The 21,176-nt window shown below is 39.7% G+C and overlaps 1 protein-coding gene across 9 annotated transcripts in view; it reads left to right on the forward strand.

Annotated features, from left to right (window-relative positions):
- The window catches only part of CLTRN (collectrin, amino acid transport regulator), a 47,613-nt gene extending 28,588 nt beyond the window's left edge, over positions 1–19,025 (forward strand). For 6 of the 9 annotated variants that reach the window (XM_061408091.1, XM_061408087.1, XM_061408090.1 and 3 more), the window contains 3 exons: positions 1,777–1,890; positions 6,372–6,566; positions 18,109–18,909. In XM_061408091.1, the coding sequence (XP_061264075.1) occupies positions 1,777–1,890; positions 6,372–6,566; positions 18,109–18,265 (466 nt within the window). In that variant the 3' untranslated portion in view covers positions 18,266–18,909. Of the gene's footprint in view, positions 1–1,776; positions 1,891–6,371; positions 6,567–18,108 lie in introns of those variants that run through there. The other 3 variants (XR_009734762.1, XM_061408089.1, XM_061408086.1) reach the window with 2 other exon arrangements.
- Positions 19,026–21,176: the final 2,151 nt, after the last annotated feature.

Genomic DNA, 21,176 nt, shown 5'->3' on the forward strand with positions numbered 1-21,176 from the left:
TCTTTCGAAGTAAAACAGTGACTGAAAAGATGATGATTGGGCAATGTGAAGATACAGAAACAAAGAATAGCTTTTGGGCTAGGGAACTGGTAACAGTTTAGACTGTAATTCGGCTACATAGCAAAATCACTTGACTCCCAGTTCCTGAAAGATACAGATAAAGGCCTGAAACACATTCGTAAGTTGTTTTTATAGGAGGGTGACCCCCCACCCCTCAAGGCTTCCTAGGTCTCTCAGTGGTAAAAAAAAAAAAAAAAAAAAACAAAAACCTCTGCCTGCCAGTGTAGGAGATGCAGGAAATTCAGGTTCTATCCCTACATAGGGAAGGTCCCCTGTAGAAGGAAATGGCAAACCACTCCAGTATTCTTGCCTGCGAAATCCCATGGACAGAGGAGCCTGGTGGGGTGCATTCCATGGGATCCCAGAATCAGACATGACTGAATGATTGAGTTGGCAAGAGCACAACTCCCTCCATTTGAAGAAAACTGCTGACTACAAGGATGTAGATCCTAGACAGGTTGAAATTGAAAACTAATGATGCTTGAAACTTCACCTTGATGCCACCAATCCAAGAACTGTCACGAGGTCATCATGCCCTGCTCCTTGAACACTATAAAAGTCTTCACTACCCCCTCCAGAGTGGGTCACATAATCTTTAGGGCATTAGCCCTCTGTGGCCCCCTCTGCCTGGCAAAGCAGTAAAAGCTACTCTTTTATACTTCACCCAAAACTCTCTCTTGTTTCTGTTCGGCACTGTTGAACAGAGACCAAGTTTAGCAACAAATACATAATCTGTACCAGATCTTGAAAACTACGGAAAATTGACAGAAGGGCATTCTCTTTCAGTATGTAAAAAAGAACACAATGCACTTGAATGCTCCTTTAAGGGAAAAGAGTGAATTTCCTTGTATCCATAGAGGCTGTGTGTTTCTTCTAGAACGGTTGCTAATGTCACTTTGGGAAATTTTATTCTTAAGAACTGGAGAAAGTTCTTAAGAACTTGGTTGGTTTAGTGTGGACTCTCCTGTAATTTTCTGACAATGTTGGTTTAGTGTGGACTCTCCTGTAATTTTCTACCTTCATGGATTTCATGCATTCATATATTGTCTCCAAACACTAATGCCATTTCTTTCTTGTGAAAGAAGAAATGATCCAGGTATACAGGGTAGAGTGAGGCACATTTCCAGTTTACACTTGGAAGCTGATACATACAAAAACAGTGTTCAAAGCCTCTTGCAAACATTAGAGCCCCTCTGTCCAAAAATGTGTTATTTGGCCGACCTCAGTACTGGGGTAAGAGAAGGGCAGAGACAGTGGCCAACAGAGGCAGCAAGTAGTGGATCAACAGATTTGTCTGGTTCTGAGAGGTGGAAGGCTGAATGAGGAGGACACTAGAAAGATCTTGATGAGGAAACAGAAAAGACTTCAGTATTAGGGAGGCCAGGCCAAGTGTCGAGGAAATGGATGCTGTCAGCTAACAGGTGATGGAGGCTGTAATTCCTGCCGCCTTCCACTGAGTCATTCCTTTTGGTTTTGGGGTTTGTTTTACTCTTCGTAAATTTCTTATTTAAGAATGATCCCCAAGCCTATGATTTTGAAATAAAGGAAATTTCCTATATTATTTTATTGTTAATTGAGACATGTCTTCATAATAGTAGAAATGAGTTAGTTAATTCATAGCTAAAATACCTCTTAAGATGGTCATGACACCGAAGTGGAATTACAGTGCAATTTGGTATTTTTTGCTTATATATTTTTTCTTCTCATCATCTGCAGAATTTCCCACGTCCTGCTTTGCAATGTAACCCAGCGGGTGTCGTTCTGGTTTGTAGTTACTGATCCTTCAAGAAATCACACCCTTCCTGCTGTTGAGGTACAGTCAGCCATCAGGTAATCACTGCTAAGTATGCCTTCTCCTGGTAAATCAACGTGTTGGTTAATTCAGCTGTTTTCATAGATTTTGGAGACTTCTCTCTCTGCTTCACAATGATTTGTTTATTAAGGTGTCAGTGATTTTGCTGTGGTGGGCCAGAGGCCACCAGCATGGAGTGGGCAGAGGTTCGAGGTGCCAGTTAACATCTTCCAGTGCCCAGGACAGCACTTGCCAGCAAAGGACTGTTCAACCCCAAGTGTCAGCCGTGCTGTGGTTGAGAAGCTCTGCTTTAAACATTAGCTAAGAAAGTTTCATTCTGTCTTCTTTTGGCAAGAACGCCCTGTAAGGTGCTATTGAGTGACGGTTCATCACATGCATTCTTGAGCCTGAATGCTCGGGTTTTGAATAGTCCTTTTGCCTCTGGTAGCTATTAGAATACAGACAAGTTACTTCCCCTCTTTTTGCTTTCCTCTTACCATCTATAAAACAGAAATAATTATGGTACTCTGCTCTGGGAGTTTTTGAGTAGATTAAATGCAAAACGTTTTGAGGGGCAAGTCATACTTTTGACTTTTATTTAGAAGTCAAGAAAAATATTCACATTTCTTGGGTTTTAAGGACTTACCTTCTTGAGTTAATGTACATTCCTTACCTTAAAGCATACTTTTTGGGGTAAAAAAAGGTAAAATCTTGACTCTTATATAAATAAATGAAAAATAAATGCTATCAAAGAATTTGGGCTTTCCTGGTGGCTCAGGTGGTAAAGAATCCACCTACAATGTGGGAGACCTGGGTTTGATCCCTGGGTTGGGAAGATCCCTTGAAGAAGGCAATGGCTACCCATTCCAGTATTCTGGCCTGGAAAATTCCATGGACTATCTCCATGGTGTCACAGAGTCGACACCACCGAGCGACTTTCACTTTCATCAAAGATTTTATTATCTTATAAGTTAATGAGGAAACTAGTAAGATGTTAAAACCATTTTAATGGCGACTTCAAGGCAGCATGCAAATATAGGCATTGAAGATTTGTGGTGTTTATTTGCTAAAAGATATGCCAGTCTATCTGTTGGCAGTGCTCCACCAGACACAATTCACCTGATTTTCTGTGGACAAGAATCATTTACATTATATTACTTTTCTCAAACTTACAATTCTGAAAAATAATTCAAAGACAGTAAAAGGTGGAAATTGTTCAGACGGGTAGACTGGCCAGACACTCAGTCATATTTTTCACCCATTTGAAGTTTTACCCATTTTTTTCTGACAGTTCCCTTCCTCCTCTCCTTGGGATTAGAATAAACCATCAAAAGTGAAATATATTTCTTTCTGCACGGAAGGAGAGGATGCAGTTTTTATTTCAATTAGTGTGCAATTTATGTGTGTCAAAGCTTCAGATCCCACACATGATTGGTGTTGGGCAAGTTGATTTAGAAATCAAGAAAGATATACACATTTCTTGGGTTTCTAAGGATTTACCTTCTTGAATTAATGTACAGTCCTTAGCTTTAAAAAGTACTTTTTAGGGAAAGAAGGGTAAAATCTTGACTCTCATATAAATGAAAAATAAATACTATCAAAGACTTTGGGCTTCCCTTGTGGCTCAGCTAAAGAATGAGTTCCCAATATAATCTTGATCCTGAGAAAGAAAGATTGAAACAAAGTTCACTCTCCTAACAAAGGGATTTACAGGTTATTGAAATGCACATTTTCCTCATTATATCTAGTGAAAGAACTCATTTGCTCTTTGTAAAACGTTAGCATTTAAGGTAGTCAGTGTATATTCGAATGCCAAATGTTTTTGTATGAACAACCATCTGTTTCCCTTGCTGAAGTGAAGGCATTGCAGCTCTGTACCAGTGGAAAATGGTTAAAGAAGAAGTTTGAATTAAATTATTTCTGCACTTTTGCCACTAAGAATACTGCTGAGAGCCACTACTTAGGGAGTAAAAATTAGGAATCCTGTATTTTGTGAGAAAAGGGATTTTATTCAAGCCCTGTGATCAGGGAGGACTACAAGGAAAATGGGGGCACTGTGGTTAAACTAGGCTTCAGTTATTGTGAGGAGGAGGAGTGCTTAGGCTGAAGGTGGAGGATGGAGATGAATATGTTCACAACAAAATGTCCGTTTCCAAGGCCCCAGGAGGAAGGACTGTTTAGTGGATGATGGCCAGTAGAGTGGGAACTGATGTCAGGGTATGGATAGGGTTCATTGGGAGTGTATGAAATTAAAGGAAACAATACCAGGAGGGCAGGACAGAGTGAAAAGAAAGGAGATGGTACCTAGAAGGCGGCTAATAGGAATTTCAAGGCTGAAGAATCTATGTCATTGGGCAAAATGATACTAGTTCCACCTAGTGCTTTGCTTAATATTTTCAGGTTCACGAGGCATATTCTGATGCATCTTTGGCTTTTAGTATCAACACCAGTCATTTCTGACTAATTATTACTATCCTTGCTTTATAAATCAGAAAATTGAGGCTCAGGGAAATTAATTGATTTTCCCAGGTCACCATGTGAGAAAAATAGAGTGACGACTTGAACGCAGGCACACTGCCTTCGCATCCAGTGATTTGTTTTTCCCCTACTCTACTAGAGTATCCACACCTCTTGAATTAGGTGAGGGGTGAAAGATCAGTTCCAAGATATCTGCTTTTGGTCTCTTCTGAGGACCTGGCCTTTTTCAATGCCAATTTTGACTAGAAAGTATCCATGTTGATTGATGCCTATTGGGGATTTCAGTGGTAGATGGAGATATAGTTTGTATTGAACTAAAACTTCTGATCAGCCTGACTGCTAAGCAAGAAAGTAGAGAGAATGAGAATGCAGGCAACTTTTCATTTTACCATTATCTGTTGGTAGGGGGGCTCGTCATGTTGTGGAAAGTTTTGTGTTATCAAAACTAGGTTACAAAAAAAGAAATCGTTCCATCGTTTGATAAAAATTGCATTGAAATTGTCCTGTGCTGCAGATTACCTGGCTAAGATTCTCCTTCACATGAGTAATCATGCCACCCTGTAGATTTTCATTTGCTGAGGGTGGTCTTTCCTGACACCCTGGTACTGGTTTGCAGAGATTCTGAAGCTATTACTCTCGGGTTCAAGATGTGCACTGTCCAGTACAGAACTCAGCAGCCACACATGGCTCTCAAGACCTCGAAATGTATCTAATCCAAGATTAGATATGCTCTGTCAAGTACACACCAAGTTTCAAGGACTGTGCCCAGAATAAAATGTGAACCAACTTACTATTGATTACATGTTGAAATGATATTTTCTTGGATATATTGGGCAAATATATATTATATTAAAGTCAGTTTTGCCTATTACTATTTTTTTAATGCAGCTCCTACAAAATTTGACATCACCTAAGGTTCACATATTCTGGTTTTCAGTTCTGCTCTAGAGGTTGTTGGAATCAGCTTGTCTAGTGTAAATTCAGAAAAGACCATACAGTATCTCCAAGAAATCGACCTAATTTGCAAATTCCAGCTAGAAATTTAGTTTGGATCAAATAAGTTTTTGCTACCAACCCCTCCCTGACTGCTACCACCACCCAAAATGCAGATTTTCCCCAGGGAGCGTAACACATTTACCTTCGTGTTTTTCTAAACTTTTGCTCCTAAAGCACCATTTACTTTAGTCATATGGAACTACTTGCAGTTGACGAAACAAATCATACTGTATACCGCGTCTCCAGTTCCTGTGCGGACTACAGGTCTGAAGTGAGTACTTTGGGTCTGCAGTATTCCTACTTGTCCCTCAAAGCACAGCTCAAAACTTGTCTTCCTAGGAAACCAGCTCTGACTACTTACTATGCTGACACCTCTGCTGTATTCCCACTGTGCCCATTTGTACCTCTTTCATAGAACTTTTTGTACGCACTGTGATTGTGGAGGGACTGGTGGGCTGTTGTTCTAGACTGGAAGCTACTGGGGTATTTTTTTATTTTTTTAACCGTTTGTATCTCTAGCACCTAGCAGAGGATCTGGTACTTAGTAAGTTTTCAGCAATTGTTTGTTGAATTGAATGGAAAAAAATAAAAAGATCAAACGGATGGATTCACAGCTCCTCCTGGCTTCATGTTTTCTTTCTGCTCCTGATTTCCTTTTATTCTTATGTTTATCACCCACTTTTTACATATTAGTTTGTGTTTTCAGGCTGTTGGTGTTTATGTAAGCCACCTAAAGAGAGTTCCCTCATTTTAATCTAGATGCTACCTCTCAGGAAATAAAATGTGGTGGTCAGAGCTCAAAACTCAGGACTTCACATGATCTCTAGAATATTCATGGCAATGGAGGGCAGTAGTGCATAGACAAGCACCTCTGTAGCAGAAAACCACAGCATGATCGCCCTCATCAGACTGTTCGACCTAGAGGCTTCTGCTGGGGAGATGCTCTGTTTACAGAGAGGGTGGTAATCCCGGGGACACAGGGCTCTACCTTTGATTTCTAATGTTTCTTCTCTCTTGTTTGTTTTTAATCATCCTTGTATTTTAGAATGAATAGAAACCGGATCAACAATGCCTTCTTTTTGAATGACCAGACTCTGGAATTTTTAAGAATTCCTTCCACTCTTGCACCACCTACTGACCCATCTGTGCCCATCTGGATTATTATATTTGGTGTGATATTCTGCATCGTCCTTGTGGCAACCATGCTATTGATTATTTCAGGAATCCGGCAACATAGAAGGTAAGATATGTATAAAGGGAGACATTGAAAGAGCTTTTTCCTGTTTTCTCATGACTTGGAAAAAGAAGGAGATGATTTTCCCCTACCTGAAGTGAATCCCTTATATTGTAAACTGAAAAAGTGGGCAATTTTCAAAATATCGCTTATGCTTTTGTTTTTGGACACTTTTTGGAGTCCAGAGTCCCTTACTTAACCGTGACTACTTCTATTGCCATCTTTCTTTTCTACACCATGTAAATGTTTCATATCTGCTGCTGCTAAGTCACTTCAGTCATGTCCGACTCTGTACGACCCCATAGAGGGCAGCCCACCAGGCTCCCCTGTCCCTGGGATTCTCCAGGCAAGAACATTGGAGTGGACTGCCATTTCCTTCTCCAGTGCATGAAAGTGAAAAGTGAAAGGGAAGTCGCTCAGTCGTGTCCGACTCTTTGCAACCCCATGGACTGCAGTCCACCAGGCTCCCTCGTCCCTGGGATTCTCCAGGCAAGAGTACTGGAGTGGGATGCCATTGCCTTCTCCATTCCATATCTAGAGTTGTTTTTGACATCTGGGTACTGATTTTTTACACTGGATATACAGAGCTTACAGGCTTCTCTGATAGGCAGAGTGAAACTTTGGTTTTCACCCACCTCCAAATACTAGTTCTTCCACTGTTGTTCTCCTACCCTCCCTGGCCTGCCTCTTCCAGTACCTATAGCCACCATCTTGTACCAGATACTTTGTGATGTCTTTACATTCCCTCCCTTCGGACGCTCTTCCCTCGAGCCGTGTGATTTTATATAGACCCATCTTCTTCACAGGGGCCTTTGAATCATCTCCCTGTATCAGGATCACCTGGAACACTTGTTGAACATGTAGGTTCCTTTGCTCTACACGGAGCCACTAAAGTTCATTCTCTGAAGGAGATGCATTGTTTTAATTGAAACTTAGTTGATGTACAATTGAAAGAGATGTTTTAATGATATCCAGCTAGTTCACTTTTTTGAGGGCTTCCAATTTAACTACTTACATTTCGATTACCACTCATGGAGTTCATTTAGCTGAATTCTGGGGCACATGCAAGCTTTGCTCACTAATTTATTGATATTACTTCCAGAGAGAATTTCAGAGTGGTGAAAGAGTTACTAAGGTAGGGAGGAAACAAAGCTTTCACAATGAAAGGAGAAAATAATCTTGTTTATAAGCACCTCTGATTCAGAGGGCAAGTGGAGAGAGTCCTCAGCTCTACTTTGATGCTTCTAAACCTTCCCTTCTGACACCAAGGAAGAGGAATTCTGTGAAGTGGGCATCACAGGGACACACATTGGTTTTCAAAAGTGTTGGTGCCCACATGGGACATGCAGGTTGTGTTTGGCCAAGTTTGTGTTCGAGTAAATGTTTCTGCTGAGATTTTCCACTTTCCATATGGTTCACGCTGGTTATTAGCAGAAGGTAATCATTTTAAATTTGCAGCTTTGCAATTGTTTTTCACAAATGGTCAGTGAAATGCTATGGAATGAATGTGATCTATGTCTAGTCCCTGAATTAATTTAGGATTAAGATCAAGTTGTAATTGCTTGATTTTCTTGCTCTTGGCATGACATGTAATGCTGAGAGACTTGATCCAAATTATTAATTTGTTTTCTTTTGCTTTCTAGAATATTAGAAAAATTCTGTTGTGATATTTGCATGCCTGTGTTTAATAGCTTTGTTTTATATTAATCCGGAAATGCTAGGATTCCGTGCTTTCTAGCAGTTGTAACCTTCATGAATTGACTTCATCCACTTGTTTTCCAATTTCCTCACTAGTATGCTATGGTATAGCTGGTGGAAGAATGGGCTTTGGAGATGGACTACTTGGATTCAAAGTATTTACTGGCTAGACTCTGCTCTTGGATATAATGCATTAACTGTATGGCTATCAAGAAGCACAGGCAATGAGTCAGGGAAGCCAAGCTGAAGAGAACATGGTTTGTGGTGCTGGAGTCAAGTTGGTTAAATGTTTCTTTACTATCTGTGCATAGATAACTTTGCTCGAGGGACAGTGAGGTGTGTTAGAAAGAATTAATTTGTTGGAATCAAAAGTTATTAGAGTAGCATTCTTGAAGATGTGCCTGGCACACAGCAAGTGCTGAGTAAGTGTTAGCTCTTAGTGTTATTTTATTATCATGCTTTGCTGGTCTTTCAGTTCATTTGTACTGGGATCAGCTATCTTCCTTCTGAGCAAACTCTCCAGTAATATAATAATTGGGCGTGTAGCATCATAATCTGTTGCTTGGGAGAAGTGACCCTGTTGCTACAAGCTTGCCTTCACAAATTTAGTTCATGTTCAAACCAGGAAAACAGATGGAGAAATCTCCTGTGTCAACCTGGAGAGCATCAATAATTAGCAAATAGAGACAGGACAGTCATGATAACCTTCTGAAGAAAAATTGATTTGTTAGGTTTTCCACTTGATATGGAAAAATTTTGCTGGGTTTCTCTTGGGACAAGTATTGCTTCAAAAGTGGGGAGAGGGTACAGTTTGAAGTGGGAGGAACTCTGATCTTTGTGATGAAAGTTTGTTTGTCGAAAAGATAGAAGTTGCCCTCAAAAGCCTTTAGTGTTGAGGAAGACACAGATTTGTTCAAGAATGCAATCGACAGGTTAGATAGTAATGAACATAGTTTGTGTGATAGAACACCTTAAACCTAGAGGATCAGGAGGGACCACAGGGTCATCTGAATCACCCTTCTACTTCTACAGAGAAGAGTGCCAGTGTCATCTAAGACATGTGCACCTTTTAAGTTACCTTTGGGAAAATTCTCAGGTGACGCTTTAACTCTTCTGTTGGCCGTGTCAATAACAGCGTTCCACTGATTGTTCAGAACCTCTGGGTGGAAAGTGTGCAGTCACTGTGGCCCAAACTAGGTGAACTCAAATACTAGCTATACCTGTTAGCTGAGCGAGGTTTGTTGCATCATCAGATTTCTCCATCTGTATGAGGGAGGTAAGGTCTCACAGGGCTTCCGTGAAGATTGGGTGAGAGAAATGTGTATCAAGTATAATATGTACTAAATAAATAGTAATTATGATCCAAGATGAGCTTAACCCATTTCTGTGGTTAAAGAATGCTGGAAAAGATCACTTTTCCATCCAGATATTGCCACAGTAGTGCAGAAGCTTCTCCAATTCATTGGCCTATTGCTTGAGATTTTATTAGTTAACAAACACCTATTTTAAAAAGCAAGAGGCCTTGTTAGGTCAGCTGTTTACTGTAATAGTGGTGAACTGGCTAATCAGCCTTCTCTCTAAAAAAAAACAATACCCTGATTCGTAGCATTTGCTGATTTCCTATCCACTGTGAAATTTCTGAATATTTAACAGTCTCCTCTTGCAAGCCTGAACCAGCAGGTTTCAGCATGTCATCACAACTGCTGCCTCTTCGGGAAGTAAATTTGAGGAGATTGCTTCCTTTCTCTATTACCATCTAGTTGAGAATAGCAGTTTGTAAAATAAGAGGTTTGTGGAAGGAAAAGAGTTAGAAAAGTGATTTTTTTCTTTTAGAGAACGATTAGGAAGTTGGGTAGGTGGAAAGGCAACTAAGACAAACTGCATATACTTGACAATGACATCTGTACTAGATCTGTGTCTAGCCCCAGGCTGGAAGTGGGTATTTTAGCTCTTTGGTCAGCTTTATGATAATGGCGATGATGATGGTGGTGACAGTGATGGGGGATGATGGTGATGATGGTGATGGCTTTAATGGTGGGAATGATGTGATAATGGGAATGATGATGAAGTTGATGATGTGATGTGTGTTTTAGTTGAAAAAACACTGGATCGATACTCTTGGTTTTGGGTCCCAGTCTTAGGCCCTAGCATTTATTGGCTGAGTGCCTTGATGCAGTCACATACAGAAAATGAGGATAGTATTTTCTTAAATAGTTATGCTGATGGGAAGACAAAATTAAGAGAGTACACACAAGTGCTTTAGACACTGGGGAATGCTGTATCAGTGTAAAGAAGCATCACCATCAAAAAGCAGTTACAAAGTGCTAATTCTATGCAACCTGGCATTTTGGGCTATAAAAGGAAAGTCACAGACACAGTGCAATTTCAGACTTGTATGTATGTAGTAGAATTGATTCATGAATCTTTTATATAAATGGACTGCTGTAATGTTGTTATCTTAGGAAGGGACTTTAAACAATGATCTGTATCCATTTCTCCAGATGCCAAGGCCCAGAGAGGTAAAAATATCTTATTCCATTCCTTTATTGACCATGTATTCTGTGATAGGAAGTCTAGAATGTATTGTGGAAGAGATGTACAGAGATAACATGGGTGGCCCTTGCCTATAAGGAGATGATAATCTTGTAGTTGTAACAAAGCCAGGTCAAGGACTCAGGACATTAAACACTGGCTAATGGTCACAGTTGACTAGAATCAGTAGTAAATTCACTTGATTTCCTTCTGGTTTTATTTGTCTTCCTATAAGGTCAATAGTAAAGAAAAGTGCATTTGGCTTTGTGTGAATTTTTTCATGCAAGAGACTGGGGCTCAGCCAACGTTTTCACATACTGAAACTTCATGTCTTATAAGTCTCAGTCAAGTGAGTGAACTGTCTTGAAAATAGAAATGTAAATGAACTGAGAAACGTTAGAGCTGATAATTGTTTTACTTTGCTAACCTTAAATGTACACAGTCAATAGGAATCAAATATGTGTGTTGAGCGAAGTGTGGGAAGATGAAGTAAGTTCCAGGTCCATTCCTTTCACCAGTGAGTTCTGAAAGACAAGTTGCTCTCCATGTTTGAGTCTCAGTTCTTTCTTTCAAAAACAGATGATAGTAAAATCTACATAGTATTACAGTAGGAATTAGATAAGATGATGTATACAAAGCAGTTGTCTGTGTAATAGACAGTAATTCGTATTGTTTTTGCTATCACATGGCAGATAAAAAGAGACTTGCCTACACACATATTGTTAGAATGTAATGGTTCTAGTATTTAAACCAGATGTCCTTGATGCCAAAGCCCACTAGTCTCACTATGCTACAACGCCCACTAAAATTGTTCCAGCAACACTGCAGTTTCCCAGGGCTCTTCTACACTGATTAGATGACAGTTGCAATTCCCCAATCATTAACTCTGGCCCGTTTTGAAATCATATTTGTGTGTCCTTTGTTGTTTTTCTGGCTGTTGTTGAGCCTTGGCTTTTCAACCTTATCTTGTTTGAAGGGAGACAGAAATACTCTTTCTGGTTTTAGCTGCCACTCGTTTATCTTGAGCAAACTCAACACCCCCTCGCCACGTGGGCCACCCAATACAAGCAGACTGACCTCCTTTTCTTGTGCTTCACGTTATTGCATGTTTTTTACAAATTGAGGTTTTATGGGAGTTTTTTACAGATGGAAGTTTTATGGCAGCCCGCATCAAGCAAGTCTATCAGCACCATTTTTCCAACAGCATTTGTTCACTTTGTGTCTCTGTGTCACATTTGGTAATTCTTGCAATGTGTCAGTCATTTTCATTATTTTTTTATTTGTTATGGTGATCTGTGATCAGTGATCTTTGATGTTACTGTTGGAATTTGGGGTGTGAGCTCCATAGACCATGCCCATAAAAGATGACAAACTTAATGGTGAATATTGTGTGTTCTGACTGCTCCACCAACCAGCTTTTACCCATCTCCCTCCCTCTCCTCAGGCCTTTCTATTTCCTGAGACAAGAATATTGAAAACAGGCTAATTAGTAACCTTTCAGTGGCTTCTAAGTGTTCAAGTGAAAGAAAGAGTCACATATCTCACTTTAAATCAAAAGCTAGAAATGATTGAGCTTAGTGGGGAAAGCATGTTGAAAGCTGAGACAGGCTGAAAGCTAGGCCTCTTACACCAATCAGTTAGCCAAGTTGTGAATGTGAGGGAAAAGTTCTTGAAGGAAATAAAAGTGCTAATTCAGTGAATACACAAGTGATAAGAAAGTGAAACAACTTTCTGCTGATGTGGAGAAAGTTTCAGTGGTCTGGATAGGTGTAACAGAAACAGAAAATCACCATATAATAGTAATTGATTCTGCGGAGGCTTCTCAATGGATACTATCACTGAGTAGAAGTTGATTAGAGAATAGGATACTCACAGGGTCTCAATGCAGCACTCCTATGAGCAATGTACTGATTATACAGAGATATTTGTATTTTGTAAAGGAAGAAATTTGGTGAATATCACCACCAATGACACAAAATGACAAGTGCCTCCAGATGTGATGCACTGAGAAGATACATTTTTTAAAAACAAAATTCTGTGTTCCTGCCCAGCTCCATCACCATTTTTTTTAACCTGAATCTCTCAGGAGGAACTGCTGCTGCTAAGTCACTTCAGTCGTGTCTGACTCTGTGCGACCCCATAGACGGCAGCCCACCAGGCTCCCCCATCCCTGGGATTCTCCAGGCAAGAACACTGCAGTGGGTTGCCATTTCCTTCTCCAGTGCATGAAAGTGAAAAGTGAAAGTGAAGTCACTCAGTCGTGTCCGACTCTGTGCGACCCCATAGATGGCAGCCCACCAGGCTTCCCCGTCCCTGGGATTCTCCAGGAAAGAACACTGGAGTGGGTTGCCATTTCCTTCTCCAATGCGTGAAAGTGAAGTTGCTCAGTTGCGTCCGACCCTCATCGACCCCATGGACTGCGTCAGACACAAATTAAAAGACATTTTGTAAAAACAGTTGAACTGAATTCAGCACAGAATAGACACTCCAGCAATGTGCTTAAAGCTGGATGGACAGACACGAGTGTGTTGGCTAGCGAGAAAGACAGATAAATGGATATATCAATGAATGCAAATCAATGACTGGCTGGCTGGATAATAAACTAATAGATGGATGGATGTGTGGGTGGATGGATAGATGACTAGAGAGTAACTGGGTGATAAAACAAACAATTGGATGGATGGATGGATGGATGCTCTACACAAAGTTACTCAGACAGTAACCCAAGGCAGATTTTGAATAGGATCTATCAGAAGAAGGAGAAAAAAGAGGGAAAGAAGAAAAAGAGGAATGGAGGAGGGAAATACACACATGTGCTAATTCTTGTATTTCTTGAAGAGTTACTTTTTCAAATGGATGGAGGAAAATACTCATTTTCATACCTTAGGAACTAGAAGTGGTATAGATTTTTGCCAGGCTTCACTGATGGTTTATTAATTTCAAATAGGTGGAGTTGATAACATTCAAGTAGCATTCCAACACCATAGATCTCACTGTAATCACTTGAAACTATTTTGCCATTGTGCATGCTACTGTCAAAGGTCCAAATGTGCCATTACAGCCCCAATGCTGGGAATGGAAGTTGGTGGGTTGTAGTCCCAGAGACCTAGGTAAGGGCAGGCTGCTGTGTTTTCACTTCCTCAGGGTGAAGATACTCCCCTGTCCATCCTACGCATCAGCAATCAACAATCAGTTCCACTTTGGGTGGGCGTGATTTCCTGTGACGAGAAGGTCCTCCAGCCAGGTGAAATCACCTACCAGAGAACTAGAATTCTTTGGCCCCTCCTCCTGTAGATATGGGTATCCTATCACTTTCCACGTTGTCCAAAAAGCAAAGGCAACTGACATTCTGTAACCATCGAACACATCATGTCCATTCACAGTACCCAACACTCATTCAATACCTATGTTTTGAGTGCCTGTTATGCATTGGAAGAGACATAGTTCTTGTCCTAAAGTGAACAGAAAGGGCTCAATAAAAAAGAAAAACTCCAAAGTTCAATCATCCTTCCCTCCCTTTTTATGGATTTTAAAAAACAAAAGTGATGGTTCAGTAGGAATGATACCCTAGTGACAAATTTATATTTACAAATTATCATAAAAAATGCCTATGCTGTGCTGTGCTTAGTCACTCAGTCATGTCCAGTTCTTTGCCCATAGACTGTAGCCTGCCAGGCTCCACTGTCCATGGGGATTCTCCAGGCAAGAATACTGGAGGGGATTGCCATGCCCTCCTGCAGGAGATCTTCCCAAACCAGGGATTGAACCCAGGTCTCCCGCACTGCAGGTGAATTCTTTACCATCTGAGCCACCAGGAAAGCCCTAGGTCATGCAGTTTCTCCCTAAATCACTCTTCATCAGGCTTGGAGTGAGTAATACTTATTCACAACAATAAATAGGTTTTTAACATTCAAGTTTTACTCTGAAATTTGTGTATGTAAGTATGAAACCCATATTACAAAAATCTTAATGGATGGAGCATTCCGAAATAAGTGGCAATGCAATCAATGGTAGTCTTAGAAGTAATGACTGCTAGTGTTCATTTGCCAGTTTCTTCAATTAAAAAATGCTTTTTATGGAATTAGAAGAAAAATTGCAGAGGGCAGGACACTTGTAGATCATGTCAAGAAACTTGCCCTCTCTCAGTCACAAGGGGAAAATGATCCACCAGGCATCAAAAAGAATGGGAAAGAACGAAAAAGGAAGAAGTAGATGAATGAGAACAAGTTTCTCTTCTTTAGAAGAAGGATTTCTCATCAAAAAGATTCTGAGCAAAATAGCTATGGAAATGTATCAAAATGAGAACTGTGTTCATGGCAAATTATGCACATATTATTCTTTTGTGACTTTAGATCCAGTCGTTCAGAGTCTTGACATTGTGGCCTTCACAAACTGCAGACTCAGTAACTTGCTGGCTGAGGGACATGATAAGAAGCTCAAAGGTTATCTAACAGTAATACAGCCCTTTGTCACATTTCGCAGTATGTCCTGTAATAAACTGATTCACTGCCTGTGCATTGCTCTAAGTATAATAAAACTTATCTTTCTGGATCATTCCTATTTGATGTTCTGCTAAAAACATGAATTCTTTTCCTGAAAAATAAAATTGAGTGTTAGTGACTTCCGTTCTTCCTGCATCGTTCAGGAAGAGGATTTAAAAATAAAAGAAAGCAACCTGTGAGTAAAACACCTGAAAGTACGTCTTAGGAGTCTTCCAGTGGCTATTTGTCATAAATCCAGACAGAAAATGGGCAAAAGAGGTAACGAGAAAAGTACAGGCATACCTCAGACATGTAGCAGGCTTCAGTAGACTTCAATAAAGTGATCCACATGTTTTTGGTTTCCCAGGACATTTAAAAGCTATGTTTACATTCTACTGTAGACTATGAACTGTGCAATAGCAGTATGTCTTAAAAAATCACTGTGCATACCTTAATTTAAAAATATTTTGGAGATAAAAAATGCTAACCATCATCTGAGCCTTCAGCAAATTATAACCTTTCTATTAGAGAAGGGTCTTGCCTTAGTGTCGATGGCTGCTGACTGAACAGGGTGGTAGTGGCTAAAGGCTGGGTGGCTGTGGCAATTTCTGAAAATAAGACAGCAAAGTTTTCCACATTGATTGACTCTTCCTTTCATGAAACATTTGTCTGTAACATGCAATGCTGTTTGGTACAATTTTAACCCACAATAGAACTGCTTTCAAAATTGGAGTTAATCCTTTCAAACCCTGTCGCTGTATTATCAAAGTTTATGCAATATTTTAAATCCCTGGTTGACATTTCATCATCTTCACAGCAATTTTACTGAGTAGATTCCATCTCAAGAAACCACTTTTTTGGCTCATCCATAAAAAGCAAGTTCTTATTCTGTTAAAGTTTTCTCATAGGATTGCAACAATTCAGTCACATTCTCAGGCTCCACTTTTAGTTCTAGTTCTCTTGCTTTTTCTACCACATCTGCAGCTGCTTCCTCCACTTAAGCCTTGAACCCCTCCAAGTTATCCCTGACGATTGGAATCAACTTCTTCCAAACTCCTGTGAATGTTGATATTTGGACTTCTTCCCATGAATCATGAATGTTCTAAATGGAATCTAGAATGGTGACTCCTTCACAGAATGTTTTGACTGACTATGCCCAGATCCACCAGAGCAATCACTATGGCAGCTCTAGCCTGATGAAGTGTATTTCTTAAATAATATGACTTGAAAATCTAAAGTACTCCTTGATCCATAGACTGCAGAATGGGTGCTGTGTTAACAGCCATAAGAACAACATTAATCTTGTTATATATCTCCATCAGAGCTCTTGGGTGACCAGGTGCATTGTCAATGGGCAGTAATACTTTGAAAGGAATCTTTTCCTTAAGAGTGGGCTTAAAAATATCCAGTGAACCATGTTGTAAAAAGATGTGCTGTTATCCAGGCTTTGTTCTAAGGGCCTTGGAATTTTCAGAATGATAAATGAGCTTGGGCTTCAACTTTGAGTCACCAGCTAATTAGCCACTAACAAGAAAGTCAGTCTGTGCTCTGAAACTCTGAAGGCAGGGACTGACTTCTCCTCTCTAGCTATGGAAGTCCTGGGTGGCATGTTCTTCCAATAAAAGGCTGTTGGATCTACACTGAAAATCTGTTGTTTAGCGTAGCCAGCATCATTAATTATAGTTGTCATTATTTTGTAAACAAGAGCTCTCTCATTCTCTCTTTTCTCTGCCTTCCTCCACCATGTTCTTTAAAGCACTTTGAAAATGAACTCTCATGTAGGACTGATAGACCTTGGTCATCACTGGGGCATCTTCATCACTTCCTCACCCACTGGAGACTCACTAAGGTTCTAAGGGACTTTCATAGTGGTGGGAGTCCATTCTGGTCACCTCGGCAATGTCCACCATCCCAGCCATGTGATCCACTCAGGTCTGCCTCTGGAGTTTCCACAAATTTCTGGGACAAGAGAATCTCTGACAGGTCTGGAAGCCTCATTCCTAACATCGTGCCTCCATGGTGCCCCAACAACCTATGATATGATAATCCTCAGAGAAACTCTTCTGCCCTCTGGTTGCCTAGAGGTACTCACTCATGTTTCTCTTCTCCACCTTCCTTTGTGATAGTTGAGCACAGTTGGCTCAGTGTCTTGGCCTTTCACAAAAGACAGGAAGAATCTTTGAATTCAAGGCTATATTTTTCCACACCCCAGGGAAATATTAAGGGACTGGTTACCACTTAGGTTGAGATATCAGGGTTTTCAAAGGGTCTGAGAATGAGTAACTTAAAAATTTATCCTGTTAAATTGAATTTTTTGAAATAACCTGGGATTATAGCTATGAATTGTAATGTAATTAGTAAAACGTGTTCTGAGTTCCAAAAACCTGACTTACAAATGAATACAACTATTTTGTAATGAGTAGAGGCAAGGAATGATACCTGCAGTTTATAATGATTACATCCTTCTACAAAGTAATATGAGTTTGCTTCTTGATATTTCATTTCAATCTGATTATACATTTCCCTCGCATTCCTTCATGCAATTTGTGTGTGAATGTACATATGAATATATGTGTATATACAAGCATACTCATTTGTATAAATATATATATTCTTTCATATATATATGATCCATGCAGACTTCTGATCTTGATACCATCTTTACACCTCATCAACTTTTTATGATCCTTGAAATTTATTTGAAAATACACAATGTCACCCATTTTTCCAATCATTCTAAGGTTTCTCTTCCCTTTCCTGATCTCCATCTTGGAACAGAAGACCATGCTTTCTCTTCCTAGATCTAGATCCCAATCATTCTTTTTATGTGCATTTAGGAAGAACAAAGGACCATCTGAAATGGAAGACAGTGAAGATAAGTGTGAAAATGTGATCACGATTGAAAATGGCATCCCCTGTGATCCCCTGGACATGAAAGGAGGGCACATTAATGATGCTTTTGTGACAGAAGATGAGCGGCTCACCCCTCTCTGAAGGGCTACTGTTTTGCTCCCCACCCTGAAATTCAACACTTGTGTCTGTGCAACTGCTGAGCATCACAGTTTATCGAGGCAAGACTATATATTTTGTTTTCATCATTCTTCTTTTGTAAGAATTTTGAATGTGCATGAAATGAAAAGGCAATGAATTATACCCATGAAGACTATTGGAATCATAAGCTGCTGACTATTCAAAATATTCTAAAATAATTCCCTGACAACACAGTGTATGAGTGTAGTCATGTGGCATTTGCAGTTATTGATTTTAAAAATATATTAGTATTTAAGCATTTCTAGTCATAAGGTCAGGCCAGCATATATATATCACACTTTTGAAGATCTAAGAAAAAAATATTTCTTCCAGTGGAGAATGCCTATAATATGGTGTCTAAATCATTGAAAACGGATCCTTTTAAATATCATATTCTGTATATGACTAGATAAGGAAGAATAACAAATAATTACTATAAATTGGATGGATAAAAATGGGAGTGTTGAAATACAAGGTGGAACTTGATCCTGTTATCATACCAACAGTTGCTTATATATTTTTTCTACAAGTCTCTGATAGGACAGCTCTGCAGTTTGTACAAGTACAGTCTATGCTAACTTAATAAAGTACTTATCATTTCTTTTTGATTGACTGATTGTGGTCTGTAATTTGTTTTCACACTGTGGAACATAGTAAGTTTAATTTTTATGTTATGTTTAATCTGCTTTCCAGTCCTAGAAATAAATTGCTTTTGTTGTGTGTATCCCTGCTTGAAGATTGTAGTTTTTAGACTTGATTTTACCCTCAGAATGAGAGAAAATAATAGCAAATGAAACAACTGACAAAGGATTAATCTCTAAAATATACAAGCAGCTCATACAACTCAATACCAGAAAAACAAACAACCCAATCAAAAAGTGGGCAGAAGACCTAAACAAACAGTTCTCCAAAGAAGACATACAGATGGCTAATAAACACATGAAAAGATGCTCAACATCACTCATTATCAGAGAAATGCAAATCAAAACTACAATAAGGTATCACCTCACACTGGTCAGAATGGCCATCATCAAAAAGTCTACAAACAATAAATGCTGGAAAGGGTATGGAGAAAAGGGAACACTCTTGCACTGTTGATGGGAATGTAAATTGATACAGCCACTATGGAGAACAGTGTGGAGAGTCCTTAAAAAACTAGGAATAAAACTACCATATGACCCAGGAATCCCACTACTGGGCATATACCCTGAGAAAACCAGAATTGAAAAAGACACATGTAACCCAATGTTCATTACAGCCCTATTTACAATACCTAGGACATGGAAGCAACCTAGATGTCCACCGACAGATGAATGGATAAAAATCTTGTGGTACATATATACAATGGAATATTACTCAGCCATCAAAAGGAATGCATTTGAGTCAGTTCTAATGAGGTAGATGAACCTAGAGCCTATTATACAGAGTGAAGTAACTCAGAAAGAAAAAAACAAGTATCATATATTAATGCATATATATGGAATCTAGAAAGATGGTACTGATGAACCTATTTGCAGGCAGCAATGAGAATGCAGACACAGAAAACAGACTTGTGGACACAGTAGGGGGGAAGGAGAGGTTGGGACCAATTGAAAGAGGAATGCTGAAACATTTATATTACCATATGTAAAATAGATAGCCAGTGAGAATGTGCTGTATGATGCAGGGAGCTCAAACCTGGTGCTCTGTGACAGCCTAGAGGGTGGGATGGGGTGGGAGGTGGGGAGGAGGTTCTACAGGGTGGGGACGTATGTATACCTGTGGCTGATTTATGTTGATGTATGGCAGAAACTAACACAATATTGTAAAGCAATTATCCTCCAATTAAAAGAATCATACTAATAGACTTGATTTTACTTCCAGACAGGTATCATTCTAAATTCTAATAATAATTATTATGCATGTACTCGGAAAGATTGAGGGCAGGAGGAGAAGGGGACGACAGAGGATGCGATGGTTGGATGGCATCACCGACTCGATGGACATGGGTTTGGGTGGACTCCAGGAGTTGGTGATGGACAGGGAGGCCTGGCATGCTGCAGTTCATGGGGTCACAAAGAGTCAGACACGACTGAGCAACTGAACTGAGTTGATAGAAAATTTGCAGCTCAGTCTCCACCCACTGCCATCACCAACAGTTGGTGTTATAGCAGTAGTCTCTAACCCGCTTCCCTTATCCCTTTTTATTTTGAAGGCATGGGATGGACCAATTTGATCACTAGATCATTTTCTTCACTGTTTATCATGAAGCTGAGGGGATTTGTTCCACTTGCAAGGGTCTGTTCCACTAAATATCCTTGCTGAGGAAGTTTTCTTTACTAGCACAAATGCGCTGTAAAATTGACCATCAATATAACAGCAAAATAGAGCTTATGTCTCCTGCACTGGCTTTGACAAACATTGAGGGTAATTAGACAGCAGTCAATCATAAACCATACCTTTCATTTTAAAAATAATGATCCTGTAATGTCCCACAAAGGAACACATTGTGAGGTGATATGTAGTGGAAATAAAGTGTTGTAAATTGAGTGGAAATATGGCTGTCACTCTCGTCTCCCAGTCCTTAGCAAAAACTATAGTGAAACTGGAAAGACAGAAGCATGTGAAAACCAAGTCACTGCAGAAAAAATGAGCTGAGATGATGATATTTGGATTTGTTTCACAGAAGAAATGTAAATGCAGGTAGATTTTGGTTTTGGGGGTGTAGTTTCATCTACCATATTTTCCATAAGGACCAACCAATACAAAACATCACTATATAAAAGAATGCAGTGGACTCTTGCATCTAGAATGATACATGATCAGATATTAATATAATCAAGTGAAGTATACACATTTTTCATCCCTGGATAAGGAACAAAGAATAGGAGAGAAC

This window comes from Bos javanicus, chromosome X, assembly GCF_032452875.1.
Source record: "Bos javanicus breed banteng chromosome X, ARS-OSU_banteng_1.0, whole genome shotgun sequence".
Classification (NCBI taxonomy): domain Eukaryota; kingdom Metazoa; phylum Chordata; class Mammalia; order Artiodactyla; family Bovidae; genus Bos; species Bos javanicus.